Source organism: Lissotriton helveticus, chromosome 2_1 (assembly GCF_964261635.1).
Source record: "Lissotriton helveticus chromosome 2_1, aLisHel1.1, whole genome shotgun sequence".
NCBI classification, from domain to species: Eukaryota; Metazoa; Chordata; class Amphibia; order Caudata; family Salamandridae; genus Lissotriton; species Lissotriton helveticus.
Window position 1 is genome coordinate 1181995775 of NC_136059.1, and position 19760 is coordinate 1182015534.

At 43.5% G+C, this 19760-nt stretch overlaps 1 protein-coding gene across 1 annotated transcript in view; it reads right to left on the reverse strand.

The window, feature by feature from the left end:
- The window catches only part of LOC144819658 (uncharacterized), a 143408-nt gene that overhangs the window by 74112 nt on the left and 49536 nt on the right, over positions 1–19760 (reverse strand). Inside the window, exon 3 of the mRNA XM_078677466.1 lies at positions 1886–1909. Coding sequence (XP_078533592.1) covers positions 1886–1909 — 24 coding nt within the window. The remainder of the gene's footprint in view (positions 1–1885; positions 1910–19760) is intronic.

The following is a 19760-nucleotide window of genomic DNA, read 5'->3' on the forward strand; positions in this document are numbered from 1 at the left end:
GATGGATAGGTGTCCTTGGACTAGTAGAAGCTCTCCTTTATGGGCTCCACAGCTACACTACAACCCCCTTGTTTTGTGGTCCATTTGTATTGTATCGAGAGTGAGTAATAATTCACTCGCTGCAATAACAATAAAATGCAGACCCGCTTCAGGTCCAGCAACAAACTGAGGCAGTTGTGACATTGTTTGATTGCTGACACAGGTGCGTGAAGGTGCCTGTGCCATTCCAGCACTTTGAGCACATCTGTGAGACTATGTGTGTGAGTTAAAATGAGAGAGAGTCGGTGAAGGAGTAAGTCAGAGTGAGTGAGAATGAGTGACAGTAAGTATGAGTATATGTGAGAATGAATGTGAGTGAGTGAGGGAAAATGACAGTGAGTGTTACTGTGTATGAGACACAGTAAGACTGAGTCATTCAGAATGAGTGATACAGGGTGGATCAGAGTAGAATGAGTGAGTTCTGTGTGAATTAGTGAGACAGAGTGAGACTGAATGAGTCAAAGTGAGACAGTAAACATAGGGGATTATTTACAAGAGGCCTGCACCACTGTAGCGGTACTTTTCTAGATGTTCCAGTGGTTCAGGACTATCAATCATATCTATGAGGTGACGCAAAGCCACCGTATGTGGCTTTGCATAGCCTCTTAGATATGGAGTAATATATGGCAGTTCAAAGCGCTGCATGTCTTACTCTGTGTTAAAGAGGCATTCGATGGGCATTGCGGTGGGTGTTCCCATTCAACACCCATGAATTTTGAAGCTGCACCACATTTACAAAATCAGATAAACCTAGGGAAGCACCAAAACCGTACCCTTCCCGAGAACCGGCAGTGTCCATGTACCGCTCATTGATTCTGAGCTTGCTACAGTCAGGTCACCGGTGCATCCCTACCTCCATTTACCTCGCCCATATCTGTGGTAGCTCCTAAGATCACTGCAGTCACTAGTTCAACCATGTTTCTCTCACTCCAGCTGTCCAAAAAGCTCATTTGCTAGTGTCAGGGACCTGAGACACAAACCACATACTTAGCGCTGCACCTGGCTTTGATCTGCCATCTGTTCTGATACCTCGTTTGTGAGGCTCTGCAAGTCATGGCACCGTTAAGTTCTTTTAATACAGGAGAGCACCCAAGGAAAGAGGTAGAAAACAATCAGAAACCAAGACGGAGGATGGACTTTTGACATCTATCCATCACAAAGTTAAGATGCAGGCAAAATGCACCTGCAGGAGGACTTTAGTAATCTAGAGAAGAAATTAGGTTGGCCTCAGGAAAGGAGGCAATGGAGGATCTAGACAAAGAAACTTTCAAAGGAAGACGTTTGAAGCTCCAAGTTAAGGGGACTTTGAAAAAAAGGGAAGATAGCAGAGAAGAGTAACTGGAACACACTCCCTGTCTTGTCCTTTCCTTTCAGCAAGTGAGAGAGCGTTGAGATTGCAGAGAAACGTTCTTTCCACCCACGACACCAAGACCACATCCCAATACTAGGTGAAGGACCCTGCTGACAGGGGCCTGATGACTGACAAAGAAGGCATGTTCTTGTCACCCACCTGGTCTGAATAAAGAACTGAGCGGTGGTGAAAAGTACTATGTAACTAAATAAATCACCACTAAACCACCCATATCTCTACCTGTCTTCAGCTGTGAATGAGTTATCGTTTGAAGGCACTTGGATCGTTCTCCTCACGGCGCTACTCTTAAGCACAGAAGTTGATGGGCGGGTTGCCATTTCATAGTAAAGGCTGTGACGAGGAAGAGTGGAACTAAAGTGATATCAGGATTACCAGTATGCAATTGGGGCATTCAAATCATATTCACATCTAAGAAGTTATGAGTTTAGTGAACAAAATAAGACCACAATTACAGCTAACTAAGTAGTTACTTACGCAGGGGTGATGTGGAGGAATTTCCTAAGGAATCAAGCACAAACACAATATTATTGAAATGTGAGGGAAATGCAGCTAGCTATAAAATACATTGCACTCAGAAAGGGAAACATCCTTTACAACCCAACTTTTACCACGCAGTGCTTTTACATCGCAACTTTTACAACGCAAACCATTACAACGCATTGCGCTGGGGGGAGCTCGAGGATAGGGAATAGATTTAATTTACTATCCAACACCTTTCCTACTATCCACGGGGACTGGAGTTGGAATAGTAAATTAAACTATTCACTATCCAGCACCCCAAAGCGCTATGCATTGTAAAAACTGCGATGTAAAAGCATGCGTGGTAAAAGCATGCGTTGTAATGTCATACATCCACTCAGAAAGTATGAAATATGTACACAGAGACTGTATCATATGCCATGACACAACTAGAGTTGTGTGAACTAGCATTCAACATTCATTAATTACAAAATATGTGATTAAGACCTATACACTATTGCATTAACATACTCTAACAAGCATTGACAAAGCCATTAGGTCTCACTTATGAGAGCTATTGGCTTTGGTAATGTTTTGTAGTAAGATTGTACCGCTTGCTAAACTAATTTTAAAAAGTGCTATGATGCTGCCAAGTCTAACGTCCTTTTTTTATTCACATGTTTTAAGTACATTAGCGCTGAATGCATTATAATCCTTTTTTATTATTTTTAGCCATGCTGCACAGCAGCCATGTTGCCATACAGCAAGGCAACAAATCATTGACAAAGTGGGCAATGCCCGTGCTGTACAGCATGAATAAAAGGCAATGGCAGAGCAAATAGTCTCAACTACGAGAACTATTGGCTTTGCCAATGCTTTTTAGGGCTCAACACAACACCCTTGTGATCCTGAGCAAGTCAATTAATCTCCCCATGCCTGAAAAAGTGACACTTGTCAAAAAATCCTTGCACATAAAGAAAGCAACTGTGCCCCTGCCCATGTCTTAGTGAAAATACATTTGTAAGCAGATAACATTTTTGTCACAATAAAAGCAGATAACATCTTTTGTCACAAAAACATCCATTACAAAGGAGACAAGGCAGCTTTGAAGTTGGCGTGGCATAGTAAAACATAATTATAAATGGCAAGAGGTTCAACAGGGCAGAGAGGGAGAAAGAAAAAATAAAAGTAGTACCACAATCAAAGCACGATCAGTGGAAGGACAGCAATCAGTACTTGGTCCATGGTCCAGCCAAAAGAAGCGGAAGTGAAGCCAGCACACACTGACCAATTAAAAGGCAGCAAATAAAAATGACAATAAAGCCAATGAATGGTAAGCAATGGGCGGGCTATTGAGGTTCCGTAAAAATTATTACGATGTTCTGGGCATTACCGAATATAGACGAGTTTGGTATCTACGAACCGCAAAAGACGAGTTCGGCAAGTGTGCGAATTTTCGCTACACTACCTGCCAGGGTTCGTCTAATATTACGTGTTCTTCATCTGAACCCTCGGGTTCCATTTTAGATACGGCATCCATTTTGTTTCTTGCCCTCATGTAGTCAGCGAGCAGGTAACTGTTCGCCCCTTGACCCTCTAGTTCCCAAGCCTTGCGGAAGACGCATATTCCTTTCATGCGTCTTTATGGCCGGAGGAATGACACAGCAAAGGCAGATGGCACAGCTTGAGGGTAATCTGATTGTACCGGTCTATTGTGACAGCCTTACAGGCAATGGATCCAACTCTTTTGATCTCGCGATCATGCTTCCGATATTACCCCCACACTCTTTTCTCTACACGTGTCTGACTTCCTTGCAGCTGCTCTTGTCTCTCCTTCTTGGTCATTTACAACACTAATGGGTGTGCCTAATGGTGGGAAGATGTACTTTTACAGTTGGGAACGGGCATGCCTATTTATAAAGATGTTCCGGGATTCTGAACACATGAAAGCGACCCTTTTTGAAGTCTACTGTGGGAACCGGATTGTAATCTTTTGTCCACATGTTATGCAATGGCAACATTCTGTATAAAAGAGAGCGACCTACATAAGGAATTTGAAGCAGACTCTCAGAACCTACACACTGTTGTACTTCTTGTGACTTTTGCCTCCCTGCAGTAATAAACGCTGATCTTTGACGCCGAAGGAAGTATCCCGTGTCTCTGTAATTTGTGCGCCGAAACAGGTATCCCATGAAGGTTATAGGTGTTGTTCCCTGGCACCGCTGGTACTGTTAAAAGTCCAGTCCTTCAGTTGGCGCCCAACGTGGGGCGACTTCAGCGGTACCGGTCCAAAGCCTGATGATCGTGAGGAACTTCGTGTGAAATCTCCAAGGGAAGGTGCACCCCGCTTCATCGATCCTGTTGTCGAAATAAGTGGCCCGAAGTTTTTCCTTGCGAAGATTCCCGCCTCCGGACGGCTGCGACGGACCGATGCCCTGACTGTCGACCTGTCTTCGACGCCCGGCGCAGACTTTATGTACAAGCGAGACGATAGACGGGCCTTCCTGGTGACGCCATTGAAGTTCTGAGTTAAGTATTTGTGGGTCGCTCCCAGTCCTTAGTGGTTGTTCTAGCTTCTTGAAAGCTTTGTTGTTAGCCTTTAAGGTTTTGTTGTAATAGCTCACCGAGCTTTGTAATAGCCTCCTCAGGCTTTGTGGTTAGCTCTCCGAGCTTTGTGGTAGCCTTAAGGTTTTGTTGTATTGCATGGTTCCATTGCATTTGTGGTTCTTAGTATTGGTCCTTAGTATTATTTGACAGTTGCAATTGCCAAAAACCGAGGGTTTTGACTTACACGAGGTTTAATTACTTCGGTAATCCTCGAAGTTTGATACTAGGTTAGTGTGCACGATGCCTAGCCATAGTGGTTTGTTTCATATTTTCCAATGTTGCGCAATGGATTCCCGGTTGGAGGATTCGTGTCCGATACCTCCAATTGGAACTCCGATACATGATCTTTATAGTCGACATGGGGTGGGTCCTATAATATATAATGATCACTGGGTCCGCTATACAAAGAAAGACGGTGACCTTAGATGGCCACCACATGGAACTTTTGAACTTTCGATTTTAGACAATCTTGAGGCTAAATTATTTTTAAAGAAAGCTAGGCCAGCTATGTTTGATTCCTTTCGGATATGGCGTAAAGAGGCCAAGCAGAAAGAAATCAAACAACTTAAAAAGGATCAAAAGCAAGGGTTCGTTCCGATAATGCAAACTATACGAGAATGTAAACAGGACAAAGAAGAAAAGGAAATGGAAATCTCTACTAGATTGTATCATATGAAAATAGATAAATGTTACCCGGTTTTACCGAATAATCTAGAAAAAAAAGAAGAAGATTTAAAGGAGGATTCCTTGTTATCATATTTGATGAAATCACCACCTCCTTATGTGCAGGGTGCTACTGCTCCTGTAGCTGCTCCTGTTATTCCTCCTGTAGTTCCCCTTGTTGCTCCAGCGGCTGCGGGTCAGCCCGTTGTTAACACTACGTTTGTTCCACCTCCTGTCCTTGTTCCTACTGCTCCTGTACCTGTACCTTCGCAGACTGTTGTTTCTGCTACTCCGACTATCTTGTCAGTTCCTACTATGCCTTCCTTCACCTCCAGTGTTGTTGCCCCTGTTTTTCTTTCCCCTTCTGTTCGTAAGCGTGTTCCTAACTCTGTTGCTACCCTTTATTCACCTCTTTCTGGTCCGTTATTTTCGTCTGATTCATCTGAAACTCCTCAGAGACGGAGTCAGATCCCTAGTGGTAGGGAGAAAGAGACATTAATAACCATGGCACATAGGTGGATAAGACATCCTGCTAATTACACTCCTCGTGTGGTCTTTGATACATTTTCTCAGTTTAATGAGCCTACGCAGAGATTCGTGTTTGAGGAGATGTGTAACTTTTTGAGGGAAGAATGGTATAATGATGATGTAGATAATGTACCATCCGACATAATTGAACTTCAGAGTCACTTTTCGAACGGTATGATTATAGGAGACGATGTACGACGTGCCGTGGAACGCTTATTAGCGTTTAGATCCACAGCACATTCTCGGGTGTCCTCAGATGATACCACCGAGAATTGGAAAGCGGTTCCTGGTCAATATCCCATGAGAGAGGTTCCGCCACTGTGGGTGCCTGGTGATCCTAATGCAAACCCTGTGGTTCTACCGCATTTTCGAAGGGTATGGATACATCTTCCATGGAAACGATCGGAAGTTTTGCAAGTGAAGCAATCCTTACCCGATCCGCGTAAAAATCCGGCTGGTTATTATAAGGAGTTATCACAACTGGTGGAAGCTTCTATTATGAACCTTGCCGACATCGACATGTTGTTTGGCAATGTTGTACCGCAACCAGTTTGGGCTAAAATTCGTCAAGCCAATCACGCAGTTGAATTAGGGGGTGATTGGGCTGCACTGCTAGCGGCTGATGCATTACAAGTTGGTGGGGCTAAGCCCGACCAGCTAATCTTAGACTTGCCGCAGAAAATCATTACGCTCATGAAAACTATCATGCCAGCGATGAAGGTGAACTGGGATAAGTTATCAGCTTGTAAGCAAAAGAAAGACGAGAGTGTCTCGGATTTCTTTACAAGGTTTGAGGAAGCGTTTGTCGACCACAGCGGCCAGGACATGGGCGCTGAGGGAGGCCAGCGGTTATTTGTTGACAAATTTGTGTCGAATTTGTTGCCTGAATTAAGCAACAAACTGAAAAATTCAGAGAGTGCGTGGGCAGTTTCAACCCCTGCACAAATACTAGCAACGGCCCAGTATTATGAGAATAGGGAAAAAGAAGAAAGTGATCGTGTAGAGAAGAAAACGAAGGAGCTAAAAACGAAGGTTTTGTTACAGCAAGCATACCCTCCACGATCAAACCAAACTGATTCACAACAGCAGTATCGACCACGAGCACAGCCCGATAGGACACAGCCGCGTTCTGACAACTTTGATTATAGATCTTCCCTTGGGTATAATCAGTGCGCATATTGTAAGAAAGAGGGACACCTAAAATATGATTGTCTTGCCTTACGGGACCGCCTAAATGGTGTGTCAGCACGAGGAAATCGTGGTAGTGGTCCCCAACAGGCATCACGAGGTAGAGGTCGTGGTTCATCCCACAATCAGAGTGATCGTTATCAAAATCAATCAGATGCAAATAATTGTTTTGACCAGCGAAATGCAGGGTCAGTCCGATCTGCACAGTATAATGTGGACGATTATTACGTAGAGCATGAGACTGTTGTAAATGACCATTACTAGGACAGCCAACGACAAAGAGAGGGAGTAGTGTCAGTTCCGGTCGATCAGAGTGGGCCTTACGTTGCAGTGGCTACATTGGGTGTAGTTGAGCCTTTTCTGTTAGACACTGGTGCGACGAAAAGTTCCATCATGCATTCGAAACTCCCTGGCGCACCTTTGTCTGGCTTAACGAACGTTTCCGTTGGATTCTCTGGCGCCCCTGTTAGCAACCCAGTCTCTAGTCCTTTGCCTCTTATGATTGGTCCTCGTGAGCTAACGGCTCCACTGATTCTATCTACAGGTTGTGGTGAAAATCTTTTGGGCCTGGATTTGTTGAAACGATTATATGCAACATTGTATTGTTCCCCCGAAGGAGTGGAGCTTACATTGGGACGGAGAGTGATCTCTCCAATGTATTTATCGGTCGATAAATTCCCACCGGAATTGAGTTCCCTCCCTGCGTCCTTATGGGCCACAGGTCCCAATGATGTGGGCCTGTTAGACATTCCACCCTATGTGATTCAATTAAAACCAAATGCGCGATTACCGCGCTTACCTCAATATCGTATTTCTCTTGAGGGCGAACGAGCGCTGTTAGCAATCGTTCATGATCTCATTGGAAAAGGTGTTGTTGAAGAAACTCGTGGAAATGTGTGTAATAGCCCTGTATTGCCAATTCTAAAACGAACTGACCCAACTAAACCTCCTGTGTATCGTTTTGTAATAGACTTAAGAGAGGTGAACAAAATAGTGGTTCCACAATTTCCTGTAGTTCCTGACATTACGGCTTTACTAACAATGATTCCGGCATCTGCCTCCTGGTTCACAGTGATCGATCTAAAGAATGCTTTCTTTAGCATCCCAATTGCAGAGGAAAGCAGAGACCTATTCGGATTCTCATTAGGTGGTCGCAGTTTTAGGTTAAAACGCGCTCCACAGGGCTACTGTGAGAGTCCGTCAATCTACAGCCAAGCACTTAAAGGTCAACTTGATGCCTTTGTATTACCTAAAGGTGCAGCTTTGATTCAATACGTTGATGATCTTTTAGTGGCAGCTGATACAGAAGCTATTTGCAAAACGGCTACAGTATCATTGTTACATTTTCTACATAACTTACACCACAAGGTATCGCCTTCAAAGCTACAGTATTGTTGTCAAGAAGTTACCTATCTAGGTCACTTATTGTCAAGAGAAGGGAGAAGGTTGACCCCAGAGAGAATTGCAGCGATTACCCGAATGACTGTGCCAAAAACCCAGAGAGATGTTCGTGCCTTTTTAGGTATTACGTCCTATTGCAGACAATGGATTCCAAATTTTTCACTGTTGGCGAAACCATTGATAGCCCTTACGTGCAAGGATGTTTCATCCCCATTGCCTTGGACTGAAGAGTGTCAGAAAAGTTTTTCTGAATTACGTGATGCGTTGTGTTCGGCTCCTGTGTTGGGCACTCCTGACTACAGTAAGCCATTTACACTATACGTTCACGAGAGGGATGGTTGTGCGTTGAGTGTCCTGACACAACCTTTTGGTGGTAAGCAACGCCCATGTGCCTATTTTTCTTCGACTTTAGACCCAGTAGCAAGAGCCTTGCCAAGTTGTTTAAGAGCAACAGCGGCAGCTGCGGCGTCCATTCGACAGTCCGCAGGTTTAGTCATGAATAATATGCTCACGGTAATGGTTCCGCATGCAGTTGACACTCTATTGAATCAAACGAAAACTCAACATCTGACGAGCGCAAGATTGTCTGGATATGAGTTGACGTTGCTGGCCAGTCACATACGGATAAAACGATGTAATGTGTTGAATCCAGCAACATTGCTGCCGATTGACACAGAATCAAATGGTGAAGCAGTACATGACTGCTATCTCAGAACTGAGGAGGAAACTAAGGGTCGTATTGACCTAAAAGATACTCCATTGACAGATCCCGATGGTACTTTGTATGTGGATGGTTCTTGTTTCAAGTTGCCGAACGGTGATGTGACGACTGCGTATGCTGTAGTTACATTGAGAACGACTGTGGAAAGCGAAAGACTAAGTCAGAATTCGGCTCAGGCTGCCGAACTAATCGCTTTGACGAGAGCGTGTGTGTTGTCTAAAGATAAGCGGGTGAATGTGTTTACAGATAGCCAGTACGCGTTTGGTGTGGCACATAGTTTTGGACGATTATGGAGAGAGAGAGGATTCCTTACGTCGCATGGCACGAAGATTCAACATGGTCAGCTTGTAAATGATCTTTTAGATGCACTCACATTGCCTAAACAAGTGGCCATAGTCAAATGTAGCGCACATCAGAAAGTAACGGACGATGTGGGTCGTGGTAATGCGTTTGCGGATGAAACGGCTAAAGAGACGGCTAAAGATTTGACAAACAGAATGTATGTTACGAGCTCAGTGAGATGGCCAACAGAGACTGGTATGTGTAAAGACACATTTGAAAGCGTGAAAGGAATACAGAATGAAGCCACTGAGATGGAAAGGACTAAATGGAGAGAGAGCACGGGAAGATTAGATGAGAATGGATGTTGGGTTGATCTATCAGAGAAACAGAGATGGATGTTACCGGATGCGTATGTGCTCGCTGTTGTTACAATGGCTCATGGTATGGCGCACATCAACACGAAAGGTATATGCAAGTTGTTGTCTCATGTATGGAAGAATGATGGGATTACTAAGTGTGCTGAGAGAGTGGTTAAAAATTGTATGGTGTGTTTGATGCACAATCCTGGTAAGGGCACCCCCACTCCACCTGGCCATTTTGCCCCTCCTACGTACCCTTTCGAAGTTATCCAGTTGGACTTTATCCACATGGACCGATGTAATAACTTGAAGTATGTGTTGGTTGTGGTGTGTGCATTCTCAAGGTGGATTGAGGCCTACCCCCTTAAGGATAATACGGCTTTATCCACGGCAAAAATTTTTGCTCAAAGAGTATTTTCCCCGCTACGGAATGCCTCGGGTCGTATGGTCGGACAACGGAAGTGAGTTTGTTGGGAGTGTGATGAAGAGTGTGTGTCGCGGTTTAGGGATAGTACAATAATTTCATAGTGCAAACCATCCACAATCAGCAGGCTTGGTGGAGGGATATAATGGCACTCTAAAACTGAAATTGGCTAAAATTCAGGCAACAACTGGTTTATCTTTTCCCGACGCTTTGCCTCTGGCTCTCCTGTCGACCAGGGCAACTGTACACTCTTGAGTAGGGCTCAGCCCATATGAGATTGTGTTCGGCCGTCCTGCTAATGTATGGGGAGTCCCAAGACCTAAGGAGTTTGATAGAATTGAATACCCTATGTTGATCGATTATCTCTATGATCTGACTGCTAAATTGAGTTTGATTCACCAACAGGTCTTTGAGGCTCTGCCATCACAAACAGAGGGTCCTGGTCATCGGCTCCAACCAGGAGACTGGATCCTCGTCAGAAACTACGGACGAAAACGAAACCTTGAACCAAGATTTGTGGGCCCGTTTCAGGTACAGCTGGCTACGAGGACGGCGGTTCGACTACACGGACGCCGGAACTGGGTACACGCTACCCACACCAAAAGAGTCCCGCTTCCTCTGCCGTCGGACACCTGGATGAGAAGAGGTCTTTCTTCATCTGAGACCGACACTCCACCACGTTTTGTTCCATTCAGCGAAGCTCGGCTTGTATCTGACACCGTTGCTGACTCCTCTCAAACAATTTCCTCCACGTCAACCTTGGAAAATTTGACTGTCGAACAATTGCCTGAACAATTGAACACTCCTGTGCCGTCCAATCCATTGTTTGAAGATCAGACTCACCCTGGAAGTAGCCGATATTTTCTTCAACCACGAACAAGCCATAAATAAAAAGATTTTTTTGTTTATAGGTTCTACGTTACTCTGAAAACAGTGGACATTATATATATTGTGTATCTTTTTTCTTTTTCGTACAGCCAAGAACATTATCTAGCTAGAACCTACCATCCAGGTTGACCGTAAGGCCGTGCGGGTACTTCCTTCTGTTTAGCAGCTATCGACACAAGGTTGGTTTCTATTATCAATTTCTGGGAACTCCTGGGAATTGATAACCGCTACTCAGAACTAAGTGCGTCAAGAACGTCGCGGACGGTCGTTAGGGGATGGAATCATCATTGTCTGAGCTGTCGAAAAGAGAAGAAATGTTGGCGCAAAGATCTACATTGCAGAAAATATGTCATACAAAATGGTTTTTCTCACAAGTAATCATACTGTTTCTCACCATATCTATGCTATTGGTAGGAGGAATATATTATGGGTCTCAGTTCTTATTGTCTTCTGCTACACCTACTCTTCCATCTCATGATCAATATGTCGTTTCTACTGTTTCTCCACATTCCTTTTATCCTCTGCCTCAACACGAACAAATCAGACGTGCAGAATTCAGAAACAACTCTTTTATTCAACTCCTGCATCAGCATCAGTTAGTGGTAAACACTACCAACTGTTGGGTGTGTGGATTAATGCCACATACCATGGATAAGGGTATTCCGTACTTAGTTCTGCCTTATAGTGCACAAGGGTCAGCTCGAGCATTACAAACCATGTTCCGTAGCGCACTAGATTCCTACCCCCATCGAGAACCACGCTCAGCAAACTCTGGTCCTGGCCCGTACCACAAGACTCTGGCGAGAGCTATTGCAGACTTAGATAGAGATATTTTTGACGCATCGCTCATCCCAGAGGAAGAGGTGCGAGCATATAAGGAACTAAGTGAAGCTGAGTACAGCTTATCAGTAGGTGAGAGGCAGCTTAAAAGCTCGCCACCGATATGGATTGTACCTCACCTTGGTAATTTCTGCTTGAAAGGTCTTGGTCGAAATCCGAGAGCTCAGTTTGGGGAGAGTGCTTGTACCGAGACGTATGTCTTACCGACGCTCTCTTCCCCTGTTTTCCTGCCTGCCAAGGGTACCTACTTTGTATGTTATGATCGAGCCTATACGTGGTTACCTCATGACTTTTCGGGTACCTGCTATATTGCGAATCTATTGCCTCCCACTTTCACTGTGGCCTCTGATTATCACAGAAATAGAATTGTAAGAGGTGTGATTAGTAAAGAAGATACTTCCGGACAAGAGGCGGGAGACTTCTTTAAGGGTTTCCTACCGTTCTGGGGACCGATGGTTAATAGCAGGAACCTGAGACAGTTAACTCGTGTAGTAGAATCAACTGCCAACATAACTGCAAATGCCCTTGGTAATTTGACAGCCGAGCTCCAAGCGGATAGACTGATGACGTTGCAGAACCGTATGGTTCTAGATATCGTTCTAGCAGATAGAGGTGGGGTTTGTAAAGTCATCCATTCGAGCTGCTGCATATTCATACCTGATAACGCTCCAACGGTTTATCAAGCCATCTCTAAGTTGCACAAAATTTCGGAGTCCATACACGTGGACGAAGGAAATTGGACGCTTCTGGGATGGTTTTGGGGTCTGATATCGACTTGGGGTTGGAAGATTCTGATGATCATAGGGATTGTTGTGACATTTCTGTTCTCATGTTGTCTTTGTGTGCAATGTGGTCCTGCCTTATGTGGCCTTTGCGCTACGACGTGTATAAGACAGCCCATTGTCACCAAGGAGGCATTGAAGGATAGAATAATGTATCAACAACATCTGGATGATCTGATGAGTATCGAAATCGATTATGATTCCGACTAGTGCTTGCCTACATGAGGGCAAAAGGACCGTCTGAGGTTCCGTAAAAATTATTACGATGTTCTGGGCATTACCGAATATAGACGAGTTTGGTATCTACGAACCGCAAAAGACGAGTTCGGCAAGTGTGCGAATTTTCGCTACACTACCTGCCAGGGTTCGTCTAATATTACGTGTTCTTCATCTGAACCCTCGGGTTCCATTTTAGATACGGCATCCATTTTGTTTCTTGCCCTCATGTAGTCAGCGAGCAGGTAACTGTTCGCCCCTTGACCCTCTAGTTCCCAAGCCTTGCGGAAGACGCATATTCCTTTCATGCGTCTTTATGGCCGGAGGAATGACACAGCAAAGGCAGATGGCACAGCTTGAGGGTAATCTGATTGTACCGGTCTATTGTGACAGCCTTACAGGCAATGGATCCAACTCTTTTGATCTCGCGATCATGCTTCCGATATTACCCCCACACTCTTTTCTCTACACGTGTCTGACTTCCTTGCAGCTGCTCTTGTCTCTCCTTCTTGGTCATTTACAACACTAATGGGTGTGCCTAATGGTGGGAAGATGTACTTTTACAGTTGGGAACGGGCATGCCTATTTATAAAGATGTTCCGGGATTCTGAACACATGAAAGCGACCCTTTTTGAAGTCTACTGTGGGAACCGGATTGTAATCTTTTGTCCACATGTTATGCAATGGCAACATTCTGTATAAAAGAGAGCGACCTACATAAGGAATTTGAAGCAGACTCTCAGAACCTACACACTGTTGTACTTCTTGTGACTTTTGCCTCCCTGCAGTAATAAACGCTGATCTTTGACGCCGAAGGAAGTATCCCGTGTCTCTGTAATTTGTGCGCCGAAACAGGTATCCCATGAAGGTTATAGGTGTTGTTCCCTGGCACCGCTGGTACTGTTAAAAGTCCAGTCCTTCACTATAAGCCCCCTGTATACAAAATCTCTCGCAAGTGTGTGTGCATGCAGTAAGTACATGCAGTGCATGCATTGTTGCAGGCGACCCCTAAAGAAGATTTATAAAAAGAAACTCCAGGACTAAATATATGGTGTTCAGTGTACATGGAGTGATTTGGAACCGTATACATGTGCCTTGTCTTAGGCCTAGAGAAATGTGATAAAGTACAATGGTATTTATATTTCATTACTGTGGGAGGTCAATTTTGGAATGGCCATACAAGGAAAGCATGCATTGAATGGGTGTGAAGGCTGAAGATTTCCATCACACAGTAGAAGTACTCTCGCCAAGAAGCAACTATGGATTGAATAGGCATTGACGCCAAATTGCTTTATCCATCTTTAATACGATTTCCACTTCAGAGGGGCTAAATGCTAAGTGGAAATGAAGCATGAATTTTTACAACACTAATTAAGCACTCAGTTTTCTTGTTACCTATTTATTTCTGTAGGAGATACAAATCAGAATCTGCAGAATGCAACAGCAATGGCTGCAGACAGGGATCAAACACCACATGCGAATCCGTCTTATCCTTGCCCCAAGAGGGAAAGTCCAGTCTGCACTTCCATGACATATCCCCTCTGACTAGGAACTCAAGTAACCTCAGACCTTCTTGGCCTAATCGGTGGGTTGCAGCTTGAGTCGTAGGTACAGCAAGTTAAGGACACACACCTTGGCCTACAAGACCCACTTAAGGATATTCCGACAGCAAAAAAGCGATAAAAGGAAATCCTTAAAAATAGTTTGAAGACTAGTAGTTACAATGGGCACACACAGTCCCATTGTATTATCTCGTCTGTGCCACTACTGACAAGGACCAACAGTATGCAAATCGGTTTTGGTATCCTCAGAGGAGGAATAGTCCAGCCAGAACTGCTAGACTATATCTTCGCTAGTCAGAGATCTAGATATGAGAGATTCTTTGGCTGCCTATAACTTCCCACAGTTTCCCTAATGTATGATTAATACTAGTGAGCTTCAGCCAGTAACTTGTGTTTAGGTGGATTTTGAGGAGTAGGCCCAGTCTCCACCTTCACAAAGATATGCTTGACCAGGTACTTGGTCTACTAACAAGTCTCAGACTCTGGAAGAAGCTGTGCTAGGGTGTCTTGACTTGGAAGAAGGGGAGTACAATTTGTCCAGTGATGGTGAGGAGAAGACCCCAGGCAAAGGGCACAATGAGCAAGGTCAAAGTAGTTTAAGCCTATCTGCAGGATGCCTCAAGTAGTACCGGAGTCACCAAGGAGCCAAAAGGAGTTTGCAGTCAAACAGGCAAGGGTTTTCATATAATTGCAGCATCAGAGACCAAGGAACTCCAGAGATACATTTGAGGACTGCAAGGGTAGAAATCCTGGAGTGTCCCTTCTCTGTATCTTAGGGGCACTCACACCGGGCCCAGTGCAACACAGGTTTATGCATTTCTACAAGTATTCTGATAATGTAGTGTTTGCTCCACTTGAATGTGCTGACAATAGAACCATTGGACTCTCATGACTAATCCAACCTTTTATCCACATTTGTCATACCTTGCTCCACATAACGGTTCTGGCGCTGACCTTTAACCTAGTTAGGTGCCGAATAAATGTCATGTGGTTTTCTATGAACACTAGCCTTATTTATTATGCATGAGGATTCTTAGTAACACAGCAGGATTACCATCATCTGCATAATACCTCTGTACAAGGGTCACCAGTATCATCATCCTTGGCCGACATGCCCACAGAGCAATGACACATCGAGGTAGAACCCCTAAGGGTTTTGGGTATATAAGTATCACCTCTCCGCTGGGCAAACCAGAGGGAAGCTTTCATGCTGACACACTGAGACGAGATGCTAAAGTCCCTGAACAGAACCACTCCAGCAAGCAGTGGTCTGACATCCCTTGTGGGGTGTCCAAATTGAGACCAAGACGGGGTTGTTTGTTCTCTCACTTACGGTAATGGGGTTGGCTCTATCCTAGGGAGATTCTTGGCTATACACCTTCATACATGATCGTTGCACTTAGGTACATCTAGTTAGGGTTTGCATCGTATTCATGATTACTGCCATGTATCTATATGCTTGCATATATTCACTGTTTTAGCACCATGGCAGGATTCTATCTACTATTTACTCTGTTGGTGCTTGTAATCGTATATATCTGTTTTTGTCTAATGATTATTGCAGCACACATATTTTATACTAGAATGATGCTGGTTCAATAAATACTTATTGAAAACATCCCCACCGTTTATTCTGTGTATTTCTCTGAGACAAAGTGAGCATGAGTGGCTGAGCGAAAAGTACTGTACTGTTTCCACGATCTCTGAGGGGTCAGGGTTGTCATGTTCGATAGTTGCCAGAAACTAATTACTCCTTGGTTAGGTTGAGGGCTTATAGTGGCACTGTGAGCTAGCTGGTCTATAGACTAACATTTCCTTTGGGGGTGTCTGGAATCAGTCTGGACACCAATCCCTTAGTTTATGGTGTCTAAATGTGCAGATGCTATATAGATTTGTAGGAACTACATGACACCGGTTGATATGATGAAACTGGGACCTACTAAGAGTGTTACTCCATTAAATGAGCCTATTAGTGAATTGCCAGGACTCCTAAAGAAAGCAATGATAAGTGCAATTTCTAACATCTGTAGTGTGGGGCTGGGCGTTTGTTATTAAATGGATCTTCCTCTAGATCGCTGTGTGTGAGAAGAGAGTTGAGACCACGTATATTCACCTGCAGTGCAGGAGTGATGGCACTGAGTTGTAGGTGTTACCTGTATCAGGTACCTGGGAATATTAAAGAGAGAGAGGGTTCTTGAGACCTGGAAGAAGCTCTCACCCAAAGGGACTTTTCCCTACAAAGTTGGACTTTAGAAGCACAAAAGCCCTTGGAGGCTTTCAGCTACAAGCGGGCTGAGCTCAGGGTGTTGGAAAGAGCCTACCAGTCCCCACAATGTGGTATGGCCTTGGCTACTGTTAGGAATATTGGCCAGTACCAGTGAGGCAGACAATTTAAAATACTTTGGAATATTCCATCAAGTTCGAAACATCTTCAGCACCCAGAAGACCTGAAAACACATCAGAAGGTTGAGCCCTTGCACTGGCTACCGAAAATAGTTTGCCTTTTACACCCTGATTCGAATTCCCATGAACGTACACATTTCAATCCAGTCATGTCCAGATTCATGGCTTCTGCAAAAGATTCAACATGATACATTGTGTCTGCTGCCTGCTGAGTGCCACTACCTATTTGAACACAGGTTCAACAATTTAAGGTGACTCTTACTATCGATTAATCTTGTATGTGTTTCAAACACATGACTTGCCACACAGTTTATTTCATTCAGACAGATTTTGCTGAATAAGCACTCTGGGCCTCTTATACAATTTGGATTGCCTTTGCTTCTGAATAATATAGGGTATCACTCTTTAACTAAACTTGGTTTGGGCTTTTCTATATTTTGATTGTAAATTTGTTTAAATTGTGAAACCCATACAACTTCCACTTTTCCAAAAGTGAGGCCTTGCTGCTCAAGCATGTTATCCAAAGATCAGCCATGGGTACCTTACAGGAAAATGTGGTAACCCTTTGGGACACTTCTGTGGGGCAAAGCCTTGATGGGTAGTTCCAGAAACTGATTACTGGAGCCCCTGGTAATCCCATTAAAGATGGATACCAAGAATTGTTGAACTTGTGTATGGCTCTGAGATATTTTTGGAACACTTGTGGGTCTCTGCTCTAGCTTGGGTGGGGAGTTTATTGGTCTTGACTGTGTTGTGGGGAATATATAAATAAATGTATACTTACCTATATACTTAGCTTGAAGGTATTTTGGTAGTCAGAATTATGGCTATGATATTTTTGTAGCCATTAGTTAGTGCTTGATATTCTGACAAACAACCATCGGGCATTTTCAGATTATTAACTCAATCTTCGATTGAATTATGAGGCTCTTTTGGAGGAAGTGCCAACTCATGTAAAATATGTTTGTCTGTATCCTGGCGTAGTAATCTGAGCCTAATGCCCATAGCTAACCCGTAGCCCTTTAGATCTCTTCCAATCTGCATTTATTCTGATTTAATATAGAGGTAGAAGCACATTAAAGGAGCATGGAAATGGGCACACCCATCTAAAGTAAAAGAAGTAATAAGGGTTGGTCCCTTCCAGAGCTACAATTTAATTAAGTGATATACAGGGTATATAGACAGGCTGGTCTGGTGAAAAGCAATTGGCCGGCACATTTAATTGATCTGCTTTTGCTTGATGGTCTTAATGTTCAATAGTTTATATGTTTAAGAATACTAAATTGTTGTATATGGACATCTTGAGCATTTTTGGTCAGACATTATGTGGAGGTGTGCCTTTTCTAAAATACATTAAAAGACACTGACTGGATCTAATGTTAATCTTCTAAAAACATTTAAGGCTGAATGAGGTGACTGAGGTGACAGCATGGCATTATTGCCTTAGGTCAGTTTATGATGCAACAGCATGGCATTATGACCATGGGTCAGCTTTGGAAGGGGAGTCCTTCAAATATTTATCTGATCTTACAACCCAATTTAATCCTGCCGATTAGGGTTCTGTAAGTGAATTAGGACATTTTCCACAAATTACATATATGCTGCCTTTACCGTAAACATACCTGTATGTTCCCTGTAGATCAGGTGAATAGTAGGAATCTTTGCAATGGTTTTCTATATTTAATTCCCATAGTTACCCAGAGATATGCTGTTAAATGGAATCGGTGTGTACGATTCTGTAACCGCATCTATGTTTTTTAAAGGGACTTGCATATTTCTAGCCACTGTTGAGTGTTCAGGGACATGCACACATAGATCTTATCAGTTGATATTATCTCACTACAAAACTTTTTCCAAACTAGCTGTGATCAAGACCAAACCCAGACAGAAGTCTGTCTTTCTTAAAGGCATTTTGACAGCATGTAGATCCCATTCAAATGTTTAAGACTTATTCCCGATTATCTCTCATTAGCAAACTGTCCCTTAAAATTTTTGTCCCAGTGTTTTTGGAATATATATGTTGTGATGTCAATCATCTGCAGATCTTCAGCTCGTAAGAAATGAATCAAGAAAGATGGACATGGCGGTAGCCTTCAAATTGGTTCTGGTATGTTTAATTTCTCTGAGGCTAGCCTTTCTCAACACAGCCCTGCTTTCCCTCCCTGTGAGATCTAACTCTGGTACATGCCAGATGAGTGCCGGAAGAAAGGAATGCAGATAACCAGAAGAGATGTTGCAGTAAAGCAAATGTATTAAACAAGTACCATCTGAGATTTGGAGTAACCTGAAAGAAGTTACAACTATCAATATTGTTTTTAGGAACCAGAGAAAACTTTATTGATGTTTTGAGGGTGACAACTCACTTCACAGTGTAAAGACTGTGAAGAGAATGACTGGGTTGGAGTGGGGAGTATTAACGGTCAGTAATTTGACCAATAACAGCAGGAATCCCTACTTTTTCTCCCTGAATGTCATTAGTGCTTCTGAGTACACATCTCACTGACCGCGTTGTCAATGTTTTATTAGGAATCTTACACAAATTACTGCTTACAAGGTTTATATAAAGTATTTTACAGAAATATAAGAATGTCACCAGAACATTCCATTTTCAAGTATAATATAGTTACACCAGATTTGATGAACTGATGCTTTTATAGCACACAACGTGTTAAGAGTGATTCGCCCTTGCTCCTACCAGGTGCCCTGAAAACGTTCTGCTATCTATTTAAACCCTACCTGGTCCAGTTACAGCATCCAAGCCATGCATTCCTTGACTCTCTCTTCCTGGGACCTCTTACAGTGAACAAGGGCCTACATACCTGAGGTTTACCTCATTTTCTAATCTCACCGAATCTACCTCCCTTTTCTCTTGAATTGTTGCTGTTCTCGCATCTCACCCATCCCACATTGTTTGCTTTGCACCTCCTCACCCTCTAACCGACTCTACCTTTAACTTTACTCCCTAGAACGCCCTAGTTCTCTCAGTTCAGCTACTCTGTATGTTATTCCTTATTTTGTTAATACTG